Source organism: Ananas comosus, linkage group 9, assembly GCF_001540865.1.
Source record: "Ananas comosus cultivar F153 linkage group 9, ASM154086v1, whole genome shotgun sequence".
Lineage (NCBI taxonomy): Eukaryota > Viridiplantae > Streptophyta > Magnoliopsida > Poales > Bromeliaceae > Ananas > Ananas comosus.
Window position 1 is genome coordinate 1,325,557 of NC_033629.1, and position 19,423 is coordinate 1,344,979.

The 19,423-nt window shown below is 38.2% G+C and overlaps 5 protein-coding genes across 8 annotated transcripts; 4 read left to right on the forward strand and 1 right to left on the reverse strand.

The window, feature by feature from the left end:
- LOC109714864 (acidic leucine-rich nuclear phosphoprotein 32-related protein 2-like) lies at positions 86-3,414 on the reverse strand. The gene is made up of 2 exons (XM_020239581.1): positions 2,115-3,414; positions 86-722 (listed from the first exon to the last, which is right to left on the reverse strand). Exons 1-2 carry the CDS (start codon positions 2,751-2,753, stop codon positions 546-548), a joined length of 816 nt encoding a protein of 271 aa, XP_020095170.1. The 5' UTR covers positions 2,754-3,414; the 3' UTR covers positions 86-545.
- LOC109714863 (fe(2+) transport protein 1-like) lies at positions 3,530-5,141 on the forward strand. Its single transcript, XM_020239580.1, has 3 exons — positions 3,530-4,131; positions 4,223-4,372; positions 4,683-5,141. The coding sequence occupies exons 1-3, from the start codon at positions 3,544-3,546 to the stop codon at positions 4,986-4,988; spliced, it is 1,044 nt and encodes a 347-aa protein (XP_020095169.1). The 5' UTR covers positions 3,530-3,543; the 3' UTR covers positions 4,989-5,141.
- Positions 5,234-6,405, forward strand: LOC109714865. Its single transcript, XM_020239582.1, has 2 exons — positions 5,234-5,954; positions 6,020-6,405. The coding sequence occupies exons 1-2, from the start codon at positions 5,494-5,496 to the stop codon at positions 6,210-6,212; spliced, it is 654 nt and encodes a 217-aa protein (XP_020095171.1). The 5' UTR covers positions 5,234-5,493; the 3' UTR covers positions 6,213-6,405.
- On the forward strand, positions 8,640-13,175 carry LOC109714748 (transmembrane protein 56-like). The gene is made up of 9 exons (XM_020239447.1): positions 8,640-8,824; positions 9,458-9,607; positions 10,310-10,398; positions 10,487-10,622; positions 11,805-11,879; positions 12,065-12,186; positions 12,288-12,363; positions 12,626-12,685; positions 12,780-13,175. The coding sequence occupies exons 2-9, from the start codon at positions 9,467-9,469 to the stop codon at positions 12,906-12,908; spliced, it is 828 nt and encodes a 275-aa protein (XP_020095036.1). The 5' UTR covers positions 8,640-8,824; positions 9,458-9,466; the 3' UTR covers positions 12,909-13,175.
- Positions 14,286-18,867, forward strand: LOC109715596 (differentially expressed in FDCP 6 homolog). 4 transcript variants are annotated; one of them, XM_020240704.1, is made up of 10 exons: positions 14,286-14,495; positions 14,587-14,691; positions 15,587-15,648; positions 15,728-15,811; positions 15,910-15,941; positions 16,076-16,157; positions 16,324-16,552; positions 17,293-17,520; positions 17,670-17,962; positions 18,055-18,265. In XM_020240704.1, exons 1-10 carry the CDS (start codon positions 14,472-14,474, stop codon positions 18,065-18,067), a joined length of 1,152 nt encoding a protein of 383 aa, XP_020096293.1. In that variant the 5' UTR covers positions 14,286-14,471; the 3' UTR covers positions 18,068-18,265. The 4 variants fall into 4 exon arrangements, with proteins under 4 accessions (XP_020096293.1, XP_020096291.1, XP_020096292.1 ...); XM_020240702.1 differs by having other exon boundaries at positions 14,288-14,495; positions 18,126-18,867; XM_020240703.1 differs by lacking the exon at positions 14,286-14,495 and having other exon boundaries at positions 14,615-14,738; positions 18,126-18,844.

Below are 19,423 nucleotides of genomic sequence, written 5' to 3' on the forward strand. Positions count from 1 at the left end.
TAAAAACACTTCAAAAAAATCTTAAACACTTCAAGGAGTGAATGTAAAATTTACACCATAATGATCTACCACAAGAAAGCACTAAGAGAGAGAAACAGAGTTTTACCATAATAATCTACCCAAATATTCCAACTACAAAAAATAATGCATGGATAAATATCTTGTATTCATCTTCTATCTATTGATTGAGGTAATCTATAGATAAAAAATGTCATTTAAAATTAAAAAAATGCTACCAAGATAAACACCAAAGCTGAAGAAAACCTCAGTAATTCTCAAAACAGTAATGTTCGCTGTACTATGGAAGGTTGGGCAAAATATTACTGATGATTCGGGATTATTTGCGTAATCGTCAGTTGCTTTAGCATTATAGGTTCTTCGCCTTTTCTGGTGTGGTAATTGAAAGTTCAAATGCTGAATGCGAACTCACCAATAATATTTTTCGGAATCTTCGCATAGCAAAGCCTACAACATTAGTACCCATCTTTTTCAAAACGCTTTAGTCTACATATTAAGTACCCATTTTTCAAAATGTTCATACATGTTCAACCACTGGTGGTGTTAAGGGGCCTCGAGCTCTCATTACTCTTACCATTAATATTACCTTCTTCATCCCTCTTCCTCTTATTCGGCGTAGAGTGTGGATTTGGTGGGGCGCCATTGCAGCTCTGATCTTTCCCGTGCTCATCAAGCTCTTCGCCTTCACTTTCTTCTTCATTGCTCTGAACGAAAAGTTTCGGAGTGAATAGAGATATGAAATAATAGAAACAAACATGAAAAATAGGATATGGAATCACATAAAGATTATATCAACCAAAACAAGAACAATATCAATTAAATGCACCCTCCCCAAAAAATAAAAAGAAAAAGGAGAAAATAGCTGACGAAAAAGAAGATGAAAGTCCCAATTATCTGAAAAGTTGCGAGTCTATATGACGACTTTTTAAACATCAGGTGCACTATAGATGTGTGTAAAGTTACCAATGCGAACTTCACCTGTTGAAGTACAAAGCAAGAATCCGGTGAAAGTTATCTGAAATATGACATATTAAAAGTAACGAAAAGATATTCCAACTCAAAACATTGTGGCAACATAGGAGTGAGATCTGCCAATTATCTAAATTTTCCCAAACGAATCAATTCTGCATATCGGCTCAATTCTGCAGTTCATCATATCTTTCTTTACAGTTCTGCCCTAGTCATTAGGGGCTATGGAGAAGGTGAGAAGTGAAAACATACTATACCTGCATATTTGTTCAGCTTCCTACTCTAGTTTTACTCAAGTCAAATTAGCACCCCATTCTATGATAAGTGGGATCAGCTGTTCAACCTCTTTGTTGCCTTCAAAAAAGTTTTAGATCTTGTCAAGTTTACCTAAAACAACCTGCCTTGTCTTTTAGGCTTAGGACAGGTTGTACAGAAGTAAAACCCAATCTGATGAAAGAATGGAACTACAATAAACAAATATGAACTGAAAAAAATCACATCCAAAGAGCAAGCTTGTTAGATTAAGAGCGGCGGCATTACCCAACAATAGTTAAAGAATCAAATATATACTCTAATTGTTTAGCCATAGATAGCATTAACCTAGAAAGAACTACTTTAGCGTAAAAGGAATTAGTAAAACAAGAGAGCATTAAAACACTGTTTAATAGTAAATTACCAAATTGGCTAGCCAATCCAAACAAGCGAAGAACACATGACAATTGTGGATGGTGGGATCTTGTGTATTTGTAAATGGGAAATGTCAGCATATGAAGTGAACATCTGCTAAAAGCTGAACAAATAAGCATACAACTATTGCTACTAGTAATAATAAACATTTAGGCACATCACATTATAATAAATTCTACCAGTTTTACAGTAGAAAATTATATAGATAATTTGTTCTTCATGATTATTTGGTATATCAAACGAGTAATTAATTAGCAAATGAACTTTAGACTGAAGGGAAAAATGAAAATAACGAACCCTGGATTTTCTGGGTAAATTATGTTGTCAAATACATGCAATAGGTTCACACAATGCAGCAATGAAGGACTAAACTAAACAGATCCGTAGCAGGATCAAATGCAGCTAAAGATAGTTAGATAGAAAAGAAAACTAGATCTCACCTCATCGTCTTCGCCTTCTCCGTCACTCCCCTCTCCATCCTCCTCCTCCTCCTCCTCCTCATCCTCTCCTTCCTCCTCGTCGATCTCCTCTTCATCCGCCTCTTCGTCCTCTTCCTCGTCCTCCTCCTCATCGTCCGAATCCAACCTCTCCTTCCCATCCGCATCGATCTTATCCAGGTACTTCAACGACGGTATCATCCCGAACACCTTGGACCTGTAACCCTCGACCCTCGTCACTGGGCACTCGTAGAGATCGAGGGACTCGAGCCCCAGCGCCGCGAGGGGGGCGAGGTCCTCGGCCGCCGCGATCCGGTTGTTGGAGAGGTCGAGGTGGCGGAGCGCGGCGAGCCCCGCGGCGGCGAGCGCGGCGAGCCCTCCGGCGACGCGGTTGTCGGAGAGGACGAGGCGCCGGAGCCGCGGGAGGCGCGGGAACCCCTCGAGCGTGCAGAGGCGAACGTTGGCGAGGGAGAGGAGCTCGAGCGACGGGAACCGCTCGAGGAGCGGCGGCGCGGGGAGGCGACCGTTGGAGCACTTCACGGCGCCGTCGAGGGTTAGGGTTCGCGGCGGCGGCGGCGGCGGCGCCGCGGAGGTAGATGGCTTGAGGGCCGCGGCTACGGCGTCCTCCCACGCCTTGTCCATGGCCGTGAGGATGAAACCCTAACCCTAACCCTAACCCTAACCCTAGTCGATGGCGGCGCAGTTCACTGAACACTGACGAAGCCCTCGAGCGTCGAGAAGTAGCCGCGGAGTGTTTTGGTGCTGTTGTGTTAAAATCCGAAGCGCCTTCGCTCCTCGTTTTTGAAGGTGAGCATACTCTATACACTGTATACACTGTATATTATATTATATAGTACATTAATAGGTAGCACAAAAGTAACCAAATTTTAAATTTTAAAGTTTCCAAAAAAAAAAATTTAAATAATGAAGTTTAGCACCTTTTTTCATGTTCTTAGTGAAGCTTGTATTAATTTTGGATTAATTTCATCCTCAGCCTAACTCTTTGATTAGAATAGAGAATAGAATTTTTTTAAAAAATTAGAAACTTTGTAATACAGGAATAAATTTTAAAAATTTTATTTATAATTTTTATTTAAAATTAGTAATTTGAAGAATTTCAAACCAAATTTTAGCTGGGCGAACAGTCACCCTCCCCCACTTCAAGCCCGCTCACTTCCCGCACGCTTCCCACGTTTCCCGCCTCGCCAATTCCCTTCTCCGACCCGTGGACCCCACGAGGCTCACACGCTCCCGCCTACAATACCCAAAACACCCCTCCCTACTCCCGTAGTCCTCGGCTTACTCCCGAACAAATCGCAAGGTCATTTTAGACATTTCATCCCTAACTTCCCGCTTTCCGGGTTCCCAAGAACTCCATAAAACCCCCACCCCGCCCCCCCCCTCATTCACCCACTTCCCACACCACTCCGCCATGGCCACTGCCCTAACCCTCCTCCTCCCCTTCTTCTTCTTCTTCTTCTTCTTCCTCACCTCCGCCAACGCCGTCTCCGGCGACGGCGGCGCCTGCGCCGCCGAGGCGGCGGCGGAGAGTGGCGGCGGGTGTCAGGACTCGGCGGCGGCGCTCCGGCTCAAGGTCGTGGCGATCGCGTCGATCCTCGCGGCCAGCGTGGTCGGGGTGTGCCTCCCCCTGGTCTCCCGCTCCGTCCCCGCGCTCCGCCCCGACCGCGACCTCTTCGTCCTCGTCAAGGCCTTCGCCTCCGGCGTCATCCTCGCCACGGGCTACATGCACGTGCTCCCCGACTCCTTCGACGATCTCCGGTCCCCCTGCCTCCCCGACGAGCCCTGGGCGAAGTTCCCCTTCACCACGTTCATCGCCATGCTCGCAGCCGTCGTAACCCTAATGATCGACTCGCTCATGCTGAGCTGCTACAAGATCGGCAATGGCGGCCACGGCGCCGCCGAGATCGCCCTCCAGGGGGCGAGGGAGATCTCCGTGATCGGCAAGGATGGTGTTGAAATTGAATCGGAGCGGTTGCGAAGGAATCGCATTATAGCTCAGGTTATTATACAAAGAATGAAGAGCACTTAGTTTTCAAGCTAAATTTCTCTGAAATAATTACCAAGTTTAAATTAATGATTGATTTGTGCAGGTACTGGAAATGGGAATAGTGGTGCACTCTGTGGTGATAGGGCTTTCCATGGGAGCCTCGCAGAATCCGTGCACCATTAGGCCCTTGGTAGCTGCTCTTTGCTTCCACCAGATGTTCGAAGGAATGGGCCTCGGCGGTTGCATCCTCCAGGTACCAAGTTGTTCGGAGAACTAATTCCTACTGCCTCAATAGAATTTTTTTGGAATGAGTTTCTGAGTCTCAAAAGTAAAAACCAAAATCTGATCAACTAAGAACATGATCAAACTGTGCCGGATAAGGTCAGATCGAATCAAAGTAAAGAAATTGATGACCTGAATCTAACCCAAATTTCTGCATTGGGCTTGACCTAACCAGTACTGTATTGGGCCGGGCGGGCCTGGATTTTTATTTTTTCTAGGGTAATTGCTCAGATACATGCAATTTGAATTTGAATTTTTGATATCCAACTTTTGGTTTGCAGGCAGAGTATGGAATGAAGATGAGGGCCATCCTGGTGTTCTTCTTTGCCACGACGACCCCGTTTGGGATCGTGCTCGGCATCGCGGTGTCGAAGGTGTACAGCAGCACGAGCTCGACGGCGCTGATCGTCGAGGGCGTGCTGAACGCGGCCTCGGCCGGGCTCCTGAACTACATGGCGCTCGTCGACCTCCTCTCCGTGGACTTCATGGGGCCGAAGCTCCAAAGCAGCGTCCGGCTCCAGCTCTTCAGCTACGCTGCGGTGCTCTCCGGCGCCGGCTTGATGTCCCTCATGGCAAAGTGGGCGTAAAAATGAAGAACTAGCACGTTCATGAAGTTTTGTTTTTCTCATTGTTTCTTATTGTTTCTTACTGCTTCTTTTGTTCTCTACACGACCATTCCAGAGCAGTGTGTGGATAGGATAAATATAAAAATAAAAAAACAATTTTTGATTATCAACATTTGACAAAAGTCAAAACATTCATTAAACAACACATTCAATCAAATAAAAATTTTATTTCTAACAAAAATTTTCACAATAAATACAGAACAACACTTTAGTAGCATCTGTGGTACAGATTTGGTGGTGGTTAATTATTGAGTTGTTTTTATGTCGCTTTCAACATTAAAATAAAATACAACAAATGAAAAAGTTTGGGTGGATGGGGGTGTCCTGCAAATTTTTATTCTTTTTTCTTTTTTTACAAATATTCCAACCTTAGATTCTCAAATAAAAAATGCTCATACGGATAATAATGATAAATAAATAAAAGCAATAATAATAAGGTAATGAATGGGAAAACCCATCCGCATCAATGGGGGATCGTTCTCGGCCGCTGATCGTGGCGATGAAGGGCCACCCGGGGACGGGCAAATCCACGCTCGCCCGCGGCGCCGCCGCGGCGCTCCGCCTCCCCCTCCTGGACAAGGACGACGTCCGCGACTGTACCCTCCCCCTCCAACAATCCCCATCCCCATCCCCATCCCCATCCCAATCCCAATCTCAATCACAAACCCTAGGAGGGGGAGGGGGAGTGGGCGCCGCATCCCTGAACGAGCTCTCGTACGCGGTGCTGTGGCGCGTCGCCGAGACCCAGCTCCGCCTCGGCCTCTCCGTCGTCGTCGACTCCCCGCTCTCCCGCGCCACCCACCTCGCCGCGCTGCGCCGCGCCGCCGCGCGCTGCGGCGGCGCCCGCATCGCGATCGTCGAGTGCCGCCCCGGGCGCGAGCTCGAGTGGCGGCGCCGCCTCGAGGAGCGCGGCGCCGCCGCCGCCTCCGCCGCCGCGGAGGAGGAGGAGGAGTTGGGGGGAGGAGGAGGAGGAGTANAGGAGGAGGAGGAGGAGGAGGAGGAGGAGAGGGGTGGCACAAGCCGAGGACGTGGGGGGAGCTGAGGAGTCTGGTGGAGGCGTACGAGGGGCGCGCGGAGTACGAGGTGGGCGACGACGTGGCGCGGCTCGTCGTCGACACCACCGAGGAAGGGGTCGCCGCCGACGAGATGGTCGCTCGGGTTGTGGACTTTATCCGCTCGCTGTAGCCCGTGGACCCGCCCTACCACGTTGTCCATGAGCCCCAACTCCTTTATTTCATTTTATTTTATTTTATTTTATTTTATTTTTTTCTGGGTTTATGTAACTATAATGCTTTTTTAATTCTCTGTGGCATGAAGGTGTATAGTCCATTCTCTTTGATAAGCCCATAGATAAATCAACAGCAAAATTAAGACTTAATCTTTTTGAATACCCAACTACTAGCATAGTTAGTGTACATAATTTTTTTTTTTTTTTAAGAGATCAGGATTTATGTTCTTAGGGGTGATGATTCACAAACCCTTATCACATAAACCCTCCATATAAGTCATTTAGAAAGTTGAATACTATATCTTTATTTTAAAACAAACAAGCGAGGATTGAATCCTAACCTTATTATCTCTCATCTATTTATAAATTCTTTATCGTTTAGATGTCCCCACTGCTACTTCGCTAGTCGATTCATAATGGGGCCCAAATGAGTTAGTCGCAGCTGGTTGGTGAGAGAGCTCTTAATCCCTAGCATTTTAAAAAGTGTTCATTTTTCTAAAAATAATAAAATTGTCTTTTTTCTTTCGAGAAAAAGATAATATACTATCTGCTTCGTTTATTTTTTTACTGAACATATGAATCAACTAGAATTCGAATTTGTAATCTCGGATACCAACCACCCAACCTTTTGCCATTTACGTTATGAACGGTTGATATAAAAATTTGTCTTTAAAATAAGATGTAGAAGGAATGTTTTAGTAAAATAAAATAATTGAAAAATGTTAAAAATGTCAATTAAATGTTGCTCCAAATGAAACCTTTTAATTTGCATTTCAACTCAAATGAAAAGCTTTTAATTTGCTATTACTTTTTCGATAGAGATATTATTTCACAAGCTAAAAAATGCCGTTTTTTAAAATTATTTTATTTTTATTTGTAGCACTAATTATTTTTTTATAGAATATTCAGTAATAAAAGATTTGAAAATTTGCATTGAAGGAATGTAATGTGCCGCTAAAGTGCAGCTAAAACCTCATTTTTTTTATAAAAATTGCTGAAAGAAAATATTATAATATCTTTATTAATTTTACTTTTTAAATAGTACTTTAGTAAAAAAATATATATATTAGGCTAAATTACATTAATGTTTGTCCTCAATCTATAAGCCGCGATCGGTCACACTGTGGTCCTCAAATATTAATGTATTATAATTTCTAACTTAAATTTTTAATTGTTATAATTAAGTTTTATAATTCAATTTAGTTAATTAAATATGAAAGTGATTTGTTGTTGTGATCATTGTTGTAACATTAATCATAATACTGATATATCACTATCACATTAACAATATGTTGGTATTTAGACAGCTAAATTATATCACAAAACTTAATTATAATAATTTAAAATATCTGAACTAGAATTTGATTTAAATTAAAGTTTAAGATCAAAGTTTTTTAGTCTAGGAACGTCGATGAACACGGATATCTGAAATTTTATCCAAGCAGGATTAATTTATCTGATGCTAAATAGATATAGTTTAAAATACATGTATAAAAAATAAAAATCTAACAAATTTGGATTTGGATATGGATTTTATTTGTATTCGATCCGAATCCGAACTCGAACTCGAATAAATTTTACATTATATAACGTATATAAATATTTGACGTTATATTTAAATTTATAATTAAAAAATTTAGATTTAGTGTACTTTTTTTGAAATATGGTAAAATGAAATAATCATTTTCGGTTTGAATGTTCGGATTCAGATTCAAATTCTTATTTCAAATTTGATGGTGGGTTCCCATTTGTATTTTTAGAAACTCGCAACGAATTCGACCAGTTGACATCTCGTATTAGAAGTGGAGAACCAAAATTAAAATTTAGCCAAAGTAATCTACCAATGTACCAACCAAACAGACGCTAAATATTAAATGTCATTTAATAGTTAAGGGTTTTCCGTGCGAGAAACCAAAGTAGTGGAGATACATAATATATATGATTAACTTCATACATATCCCTGTAAACATAATAAATAGTAAATATATCTTTATAAAGTTCAACTTTTATATATTGTCTCTGTAAAAATCCTGATATTTTCAAATATGTTTTTGCCGTTATAATTCGTTAAAAAAATTTAGTTAATCATAGATTAAATACTTAATTTTAATTAATTTTTGATATTTTTACCTCTTTATATTATACTGTTATGATTTTTGGAGGGATATATTTGTGATAACAAAATTAAAAATATAAATAGCTCTCTAATATAACAAATCAAAGAAACATATTTGAAAATATCATGAGTTTTGTATAAATAATATATAAAAGTTAAATTTTATAAGTATAAGTTTGACATTCATTATATTTGCAGGGACGTACATGAAATTATCCCTACTATATAAATCACACCACTTAACAACTTTCGTGAGAGCCTTCTTCTATTTGGGCGTGGCATTTCCCTCGTGACTCCTCTTCTTCTTTTTTTTCCCTCTTTTCTTCTTTTTTTCCCCCCTTTTTTTGGCTTTTTTAAGAAAATTTGTTGTGATCCGTTGATGTGAGCATGGCCACGGAGTTCGCTCCCACTATTCGGTAGCTTCTTCTCCAAATCCCGTTCCCACACTCTAAGGTAATCGCTCTTTACCCATTTCTCTCCCTCTAGATCTTCGTTTTGATCTATGATATGATGCGTTTGAGCCATTATTGCTTCGTGAATTAGGGCATTCCCCATTTTGGGTTTGTTTTGGAGGAGATTTCTCTGATTCCGATCTTTGTTTCAGGATTTAGGTATATGCTTTTTTTTTTTTTGATTTTTTGGTGGATTATTAGATCTTGTGGGTTTTGATTTGCTTGATCTGCATGGGGTTTGTGCATTTTAGAGTTGTGGTATTAGGAAATTTGAGCTGATCATTTGCAATCTGAGTATGAATGTGTGTTTTGGATTTGCAAGGTAGAAAATATAGGAGAGGACCCGCCTAATTTCTTAAAATTAGGGATTTTGTTAAATATGATGGTGATTCTAATGTATTTAATTGCTGTGAATGTTTCTCAGCTCATGGAACTGCGAATTTTGTTAAATGGTAATGGTTGATAGCTAATGGAGTAATAAATTTTAGTGAATTGCTCATAAAAATTTAGAGTACTAAGTTGAGGGAGGTTTCCATGCAAATTTTTTTTATAACCGATTCTTTCGTTTTTTGTTTGAGATGTATGGTATTGCTACTATTTTCCTTTCCTACACTGATTAGACTCTTCGGTACAGCGATATTCTATGATGCAGGGTTTTAAGTCTTCGGTCATGACAATTAAGTCATATAAATACCAAGCAGAGGCACTGGTCCGGGACTACTTACTAGCAGATCCATTTGTTCCATACACCTCTGTAATGAGTGGCATTTTCATGTGCAAGGTGGTAAGTTTCGGTTTCATTTAATATTGGTGTGAGTCGTATAGCTTGATTCTTAATGCAGGAACTGTTAATACAGAGGTAAACACAAGATGATGCGGAAATGGAGATAAAGAAAATGATTCTGCATTTCATTCTTGCTTCTTATATTACCCTAACTACTTTAAATTAATAGAAAAAGAATTTCTTAGGACTTTTCACTTGTTGATGCGACAAGCTATCAAAAATTAATTGGTTGGTTAGCAGTCTATTGTTTGGTATCTGCTAAAGAGTTTGTTTATGAGAATTGAAGTAATCTGCGAACTTACGACTACCAAAGGAAGCTTGGTGATTAATGGAAACAAATAAACTGGTTGGAGAAAAACTGCTGTAAATTGCTTCTGAATGCCAATGCAAGTAAAGAGGAGTGACCAAATTAGCCCTATTTATTTTTCTCAATTCAGACTAATGGAAGCATAAATACTAAATACGAATGGCAAGGAATACAATAATGATTCATCACAATTCTAATGATCATCATATGAACCTTGTAATTTTTTACTGGATGGTTATTCAGTTTTCCATATATATAGCTAGTTTCATGTTGATCTGTTTGGTTTGATATGTTGTTGATTGCTAGTCAAGTTCTAGTCGCCTTCCAGTAGAGATACTGCTCTAATTTTGGCTTTCATTTTTTCCGATTATAAAGTTTATTTTCTTCTTTCTCAGGTGTACGATTTGACAAAATTAGTCAGCTCATTTTACTTCAAGGGCTATGATTCCCTTATGAAGATCCAACGAATGGAGTGGAACAATAGGTGAGAACAGAATTGATTACTTTCTGCACTCCACACCTTATGAAAATCCAACACTCTTTAACTTACATCTGCTTGTACCATTTTGCAGGGGCATGTCCAGCGCTCATGCCATTTTTATCACCATTATGTCATTTTACCTACTCTTCTTCTCAGATCTGTTCTCTGATCGCCTCGAAGGACCAGTTACATTTCGAAGTTCGAATATCTCCACTTTCTCGTTAGGGGTAAGAGTTGCCTTTCACTTTTGTTACAATCTTTTTTTTTTCTTTGTGTCTATCTTCGGTTTGTCTTCCTATGCGATGTAACAATTTGTGACAAGGCATGAAATCTTCTTTTGGAAAAATGGGGGCGTTTTTGGGAGTTCAAAGGTGTATCTAAGAACTAAGTTTAGTAAGGCCTATTAATGCTGAGATACATTACCCAGTGATAACTATGCAATATCCAATTTCTCTTTTCTGATTGCAGTCTAGGAGTTTGATTTTAATTTACTGCAAAGTCCTTTCAAATATGTATTTTTTTTGCTTTTTGTTTTTTGTCATAATGCATTTAACCTGAAATGTGATTTATCATATTTGGATAAACATGACTCAATGGCCGTTCATGTTATCCTCTTATCTAAATTTTTAGTACTCCCCGGCAGCTAATCACCACAACCTCTTGAGTAAACAAAAGAGATGCTGAACAAGATGTTCATGCATCCAAAGTCCGAGCAGGCCGTGAGCATATATATGAAATTCTGATTTTGTAGGGATATATATATATATATGGAGTAGAGCTACTATACTCTTATGAGTATAGAGCTCTTTGTACTCATAGGTTGTTTTTGATGATGGAGCTTCCGAATCGACGATCCACTCTGTTAAATATGATCGAGAGTATTTGAAACTTCTAATTTGTAATTTTTCGAAATCATAATAAAATCCATCAAGCAGGCATAAAATGAATGGTCAAAATAGAACGGCGTACTAAAAATAGATGATCGGATCCTTCAATTTAAGATCGGAGTTATTGATCTTTATCTAGATAGTAAATAGAATTTTCTATCAAAAATTCAACTGATTTTGATTCTTTTACACCGTTAAACTAGCAAGTATCTCATACCGACCATTAAAAATTGTCAATTTTGAGATCTTTTGATCATAAGGTAAATAATGTCAAAAAATTATAAACTTTGATTTCTAGAAGTTTTAAATGCTCTAGATAATATTTAACGGTATCGATCATCAATTCGGAAGCTCTATTATTGAAAATGACTTACGAGTATAAAGACGATCGTATTCATAAGAGTATAGTAGGCGGACTCTCTCTCTCTCTCTCTATATATAAATAGTTTATTTTCTGGGGCTATGTGATGCTGTTTTTTTTCCTTTCCCTCGATGTTACGAGTGCAATCTGATTTCCGGCAGGTTTCAGTTGGGTACTTCATCACTGACCTTGCAATGATATTCTGGCTCTTCCCTTCGCTCGGCGGAATGGAATATGTTAGTAATCTTCTTCGAAGCATCATTTAGCAATGAGTGTATAATCTAATTAGAGTAATATTTTATTCCTTCCCATGTAAATCCTTTATGTTTGGTGCAGTTATAAACTTATAATTTATACAAATGGTTTTAAACAGTTGATTGTAACCTATTATTAACCAATATTATTATAATTTTTAATACAGGTTGTCCACCATATGCTTTCCACAATTGCAATAGTTTATGCTATGTTGTCGGGGGAAGGACAGTTGTACACTTATATGGTTCTTATCACGGAGACAACCACTCCAGAAATAAACTTGAGATGGTATAAGGGGATAAAACAAATTACTAGGGCAACCAAACAGATGCTTCACTACTAAAAAGTTATTTTCACTTGTAACTTATCTGCTTGTTTCTATCTTGAAGGTTTCTTGACACGGCAGGAATGAAAAGATCCGTCGCCTATCTAGTTAACGGCATAGTGATGTTTATCACATGGCTGGTAAGTTGGTTGTTGTTTTTCTTTAGTCTTTTGTTGTTTGAACTTTAAGATTATGTCATAAGCCAAGTACAAGAAAAATAGCTAGTAACTGACGTAATTGAGATTTAATATTTTTGCACCCATATAAGATGACGTGTGAAAAGTCATATAGTTTTACTGAATCGGACATTTATTTTTCTGCATACTTGCGGATTTGGGACTGCATATTATTTATCATGCTTTATAAAGAATGCTTATATATTTGGTGTTCTAAATTTTGCAGGTGGCGAGAATACTGCTTTTCGTCTACTTGTTTCATCACATCTATTTGCACTATGATCAGGTACTTGATCTTCACTCTTCATATGATGTCGTGAATAATAATACGCCAAATGTTTGGATAACCTTTGTGTTATTATTTTATATATTTCCGACAGGTTCTTCAGATGCATATCTTTGGTTATGTGCTGACATTTCTGGTGCCATTTGTGCTGTTTGTCATGAACACGTTCTGGTTCGGAAAGATCTTAAAAGGACTTAAGAAAACATTGTCCAAGCGTCGTTGAGGATCTGAGTTTGTCCCAATCTATGATCATTCCTACGCGGTTTTACTTTTTCTTTTTTTTTCTTGTTCCTGTGTAAAGTCGATGGATATATAAGGTGGGGGAAACAAAAAGAGAGGTAAATAGAAGAGGGTTTAGCGTAGTGTGGCTTTGTGCTGCTCTTTGTGGCTTAATTGCTGTATATGGATACGAATTGCGTTTTCTTTCGAGTAAAATTCCTGTCGTAGTTGTTGTATTTTTTTTTTGAGAAAACTTCAAATACCATCCTGTCATTTCGCATTTTCTCACATTAGTATCCTATGGTTTAAAGTGTATCAATTTAGTATCCTGTGGTTTTATTTATTTATTTTTATTATCTGTTTTACTAATTTTTTTTTGTTAAATTATTAATAAAGTTAAAACTAAAGGGTACTAAAGTGAATATTCTATAAATATAGGTAGGGTATCTGAAGTTTTTTTGTATATAATTTAATAAAATATTAACGGTGGAGCTGACGAAAAGAAAAAAAAAATGAAATCATAGAGTACTAACTTAATACACTTTAAATTACATGATATTAAGTGAGAAAGTGTGAAACTGTAAGAGTGATATTTGAAGTTTATTATTTTTTTTCAACTTATGACAAGCTCTTTGATCGATTTTCTAACGGCAACTTTGGTGATCTCTCTCTCAAAAAATTTTAGACTAAGTATTCAATGTTTGTATGTATACAAATTTTTTATCTAATAATAACTAGATATGTTCACGTGGTATTATTTATGGAAATGAATAAGATATATTTTTTTTATCCTACAATATATATTCTCTATAATTTTCGATGGAGCCCATTATCTCCATTGGGATGGGGAGAGATTGTATTAAGCTTAATAAAAAAATGTGATAAAAAATAAAATTATAAAAAAAATAATTATTTTGTTTTTATATGTAGTATTGTCTTTTGGCAATAGGCAGTTAAAATATATTTTCCACAATTTTATTAAAAATTTAAAAATAGAAAAAATATTTTTATATATTTTCATTCTAATTTATTTTACCTATTAATATTAAATAAGTCTTAATCAAGAATTAAAATGCTTATCGGGATGGACTGTATCTACTGTGTCGTATCATGTCAGCAAAATATCGGCACGATACAGTTCCTATACCGATGGCAAAATTCAAAGCCCTCTTTTTTTGAAATTAGTTAATAATTTTTTAATAAAACTTAAAAAAATTGATAAAAATACGTAATAAATAATTGACATATTTAATTGCTAAATAAATAAATATTTCATGTCACGATTCGACACGTACTATGCCGATAAGTTTCGGACGCGAGGCTCTTAAATCCTTGGTCTTATGATAAACAGCTCATGTGGAATAAATGAATTGCAAACTATACTTCGTTACTTTGGGGTACATTCTGGGAAACCCATAAATCTACTCTCCTCGTCCAGCGAATCCGACACTCCATTTCCAAAACCCTTCCCTCGTCACCCCTTCCTCCTAAATTTACGACCCCAATCCACACCAAAACCCTTATTCTCTTCCTCTACTACCCGAATTTCGTCGCCTCCCCCTCTCCGATGGCCTCCAATGGAGCTACCGCGGTAGGTTTTCGCCATGTCAATCACTTCACATTCAGATCAAATCCATGCCATTGTCGTGGTTTTACCAAAAAGAAAAAATTGGTGTTTTTAGAGAGTTGGAGACGCGGAGAGTAGCTTGGAGAAGATAAAGCGACAGCTTACTTCATCCTCAGGGAGGTATCTGCTCCAGGGCCCGCTTCTTAAGCGATCTGAAATGGTGAGGCACCCGATCCATTTGCGTTTCGTGGGAATTGGATTCATCAGGTTCCTTTTGCGGGATTTTTAAGATAAAATTTTGATTTTTTTTTCTTTTTTATTTTTGGTGCTCTAAGATCCGTGATCTTTCTCTTCTTCTCGCTTCTGGGGATGTGTTTGATGCTATTGATCCCTCCTGGGGTATTAAAATGATGCTGTAGTGGAGTATCAGAGTTGTTGGTTATGAAAATGGTTGCTCTTTGATCTCTATGAATCATTAAGTATTCAAATGACACTGAGTTCAAACAAAATTTATTCTGTGAAATTGAGTTCCTATTGGGGTTCTTCTTTGTGTGAAATCAATGAATCATGCTCACAGAAAGATGATATGCTCATAATTTGACCTCGCACGAGAAAAAAAACATGAAATAGTTAGCAAAAATATCAATTTTAACAGAAGTAAATGGATTAATAAGTGCCTCAGCAGCAGTATGTACCAACAAGAAGGTACATGGGAGGAAAAAAAACTTACAAAAACTGCTGTATATTGGAATTGGAATTGGAATTGGAATTAATTTCACAGCAGTTGTTCATTCTTTCTGTTTAATATCTGATATCTAGAAGGGGAGTCTAAAAGCTTCTCCATTGTTGTTACGTGTGCGAATTGTAGAAACACACTTTTTAATGTGAGTTTAAATTGTACATATATATGACCCTCGCTGTATCCTCAGTAGTTGGAATCTCATGTACTTGTTTTTTTTTTCAAAAAAAATTTTAATACAGTATCCCTATTCATCTAACTTTGAAATGGGTCTTATTAATTTCTCCCTTTGGATGCTAAATATAGCAATGATTGGCGCTCGCTGTTACAATTCCAATTTTTAGTTGCTAAATTTTATTTCTTTCTTTTTTAATAGCTGAGGAAGTGGAATGAGCACTGGGTGATCTTAGACCCCACTAGTGGGAAGATGGAATACAAGTACGGCATTCTGGGTGCATTTTGTTTGGAAGTTCTTAACTTGAAACTTGGTGAATATTTGATCTTATTTATGTCGTAGGACTGGGAGAAATGCAGCAGTTATTAAGGGAAATATCATATTTGACTCAACGAGCACAATCACATTGTCCCCTGTGAATTTCCAGTATGCAGTTGCTTCTTTGCTCGTCATATTAGAATTCGTTATTGCTATCTAGCAAATGCCAAACGGCCTTTTGAAACATTCTTGTTTAACTTGTGCAGTGGATCGCCGAAATATGATGGCTGCTGTTTCTGTATCCATATGCTTTGCCTTCTAAATGGCTGGACTTTGTCTCTGCTTTAATCTGTTTGTATTTATGTACCATCCTTACATTATACTAATTTTTTGTAAGATCGCCTTTCTGGTATCTCTTAACTAAATTGCCAGATATTGGAACTCCACAGAAAAATGATTATTTCCTTTGCGCTGAAACTCCCGGTGCTGCAAGAGCTTGGGTATCCACTTTACAGTAAGCTTGTGTATCACTTGTGACTTTTATTATGTTTTACAATGCGCTGTACTGTAGTTTTTGTGGCTTGCAAGCTTGTTATGGGCATATTTTCTTTGCTAATATATGTTGTAGCTGATAATCCATTATCTTTCTCTAGTTTCTGAGATTCTTGCTTGTCAAACAGTGCGACTCAGTTGGTACTAGAGGCTCATAAAGAGGCAGTGAATTCATTGTCCGGGAGTGGTTCTTCCAAATTTGGAACAGTTACTACCGTAATTGCTGCTGCTAATGCAACTGCAAGGGAAGCATCGAAGGAAATAGAGGCAGCAATGAAGATTTCAATGAGAGCAGCTGTAAACTTTGTGACAAATAAGACATGTGAAGGTCATTTGGATGATCTGACAATCATGAAGGTGTGCCTTTTCTTTTAACTTCATTTAGATTAGTTATTACCTAAACATCTTGCACTCAAATTCAATTTTCTTTATTTCTTGAATACTGAGTATTGGATCATCGTCTCATTATTCTCCATGTGATAATAGTGCCTGTTGGGTTTGGCTTCTTGTACGTCTTTCATACTTTTGGAAGCAGGTGATTGGTAGTTTCTTTAGCTTTTTAGGTCCAGAAGAAAAAACTCCAATTTGAAGCTTTTGCTTCTGTTGCATCAAAAAGTGGTAGATAAGGGGTTTTTTTCTTTTCTTTTCTTTTTTTTTGGAAAAACTATTACTGCTTTGAAGAGCTGTACTCAAACAAAAATTTTACAGAAGCTCGACTCAACCCAAAAACAGGCCTTAAGTGGAAAGCAAGTAGTTAAATGGACATTCTGAGGATTGGAACATCTTTGCTTGTTTTTGAAGGGGCTCCTAAAGAGTAAGCAGATGCTGGACGTGTGAAGAAAGGTGGATTTATTTAGTTTGTGGAAACAATTTTCTTGATATATGCTTTATTAAATTTATAGTCATTCGGCACTCCATGTTGTTCATTGGCTTCAAATTTTCCTTGGGAGGAGAAACTGGAAGCTAACAACCAAGCTAGTTTTAGTATTAGTTAGCTCTTAGTAAGCAGCTGACATCATGAAGTGATAGGCCTGATTAAAAATGCTTCCGTCAAAATTTTTGTGTGAATTTTGGTGCTCTATATTTATTTTCTACAGGAGACCATTAGAGTGAAAGATGAGGAGTTACAACAGTTATCTAAGGATATTCGAGCTCGAGATTCCACCATTAGAGATATAGCTGATAAACTAATGGAGACCGCGGAGGCTGCTGAAGCTGCTGCTTCTGCAGCTCATTCAATGGATGAAGAGAGAAAACTTGTACTCGCACATCTTGAGTACCTGAAAAAGGATTTGCATCAACGACTAGAGTCATCTTCAATTAAGGTGACATACAACTTAGTCACTAATAGAAGAGGCTTTACTTGCATTTTTCTACTTTGTGTTCAAGCAAATAAGTTGTGCTAATTTCTTGTGTTTGTACATGAAAGAGAATGAATCTTCTTATGCTAATCACTTTGCTACTGTATTTTCAGTTAAGAGAGTTTGAAGAAAAAGCTATAGTCCTTAGTAAAGAGAAAGAGCTTCTGCTGAAAGAAAGAGATTCTGCCGTTCAAGAAGCACATCAGTGGCGCTCCGAGCTAGCAAAAGCTAGAGAACGTGCTGTGATTTTGGAAGCAGCTGTCATTAGAGCTGAAGAAAAAGCTAGGGTTGCACAAGCAGATGCCGAAACTCGTATTAAGGAAGCTGCAGAAAAACTACAGTCTGCAGCAAAAGAAAAGGAAGAACTACTTGCCCTAGTGAAAGTTTTGCAATTACAAATCGAGAGGTTTGCTTTATGATTTCATGTACTCTATTGGATTTCTTTTGCTTCTAAAGTACAATTCAAACTGTCTCTAAGTTCTATTTTTGTACATGTAGATTGCATGGATAGAATAATAAATATTCCATCTTTGAAGTTAATCAGAACTAGATTACATATTTCTCGACAGACAACAAAGTAATTCAAGACAGATCTGTGAAGAGAGATCCGAATTGTGCTCCTACACCGATATTTCTCCTTCATCAACAAAATGTGCGGACTCTTCAGAGGATGATGTGGACAAAGCTTGCGTAAGTGATTCGAGATCGGTTTTAGTTTCTGAGGAGGAGAGCGCAGTCCAGTTTGCGGCTGAAGGAGTTGAAATACGTACAGTTGGCGATGCCGAGTGGGATAATCTTCAATCATCATCAAATGTAAGGATTGCTGATGTGAGGGAAATATCCCCCGAGGCCGAGGGAAGCAGCTTGGATATTCCTGTTGTAACCCAACCAGTTAATGATGTTCCTCATGTTGGGAGCTCTTTGTAATAGTCATGGCATCTTGTAATGCTAAAACAAGGAGAGAATTCTTTCTGATTCGATTGTCGAGAAAGCGAAAGTCAATGGGTGTAGCTTGGATATGCTAAATTGGCGGCAGATCAGTTCAGGCTACTGAGAACAGAGGTGGTTCTCTCTTAACTTTGATGCTCTTGTAGCCTATTTATTGCCACAAATCTCATTTTGCCGACTATCGGGAATTGCAGAATAAAGGTGTCTGCTACTGTATGAGATTCTGAAAACAATAGAGGTTTCTGTTGTGAGATGATTTTGTGAGGCAGCTATTTATGTAACTTTTATTTATATGAATGTAATTGTGGATGTGTAGAAATTTTTGTTGCCCCCCCTTTTATTCTACTGGGTACTTAACATGTTGCAGTTGCATCATTTTAAGAAACTGATTCAAAAATCTCTTCTTTAAGCATCATATACTTCAAATTGTAAAATTCTGCCTTCTCCAATGTTGCTACATTCATGTTCTTTTAAGTCACGTTCGTGTTTGAGTACGGCGCGTAATATAAAACATGTTAACCAATTTATTCTTATTAACCTTAACATTACTGGTTGATTAGAAAAAAAAAAAAAAACAAAAAAAACTAGGGAGTTTCTAGGAGGGGATTTATGTAAAATGAAAGCGGCAATTCAAGCTCTTGCGCCATAAAATGAAAGCGGCAATTCAAGCTCTTGCGCCACCGACTTAAAAATATGTCACGGAGTCGCAGTAAAAACGGCAAAACATCCTTCTGATCACCGACTTCTCCGACTAGTGTCCAGTAGAGTATCGCCACGTGTTCAGTTGTAGCAAGTTTGTACGACTGATGTCGTAGGAGAATTCGCTCCCGTTGTCCGCGAAATGATTTTCCAAGATATCTGATCTTCGTACGTCCGTCCGATCCGAGATCAACGGTCCAAATGTCTTCTGCACCTCCTC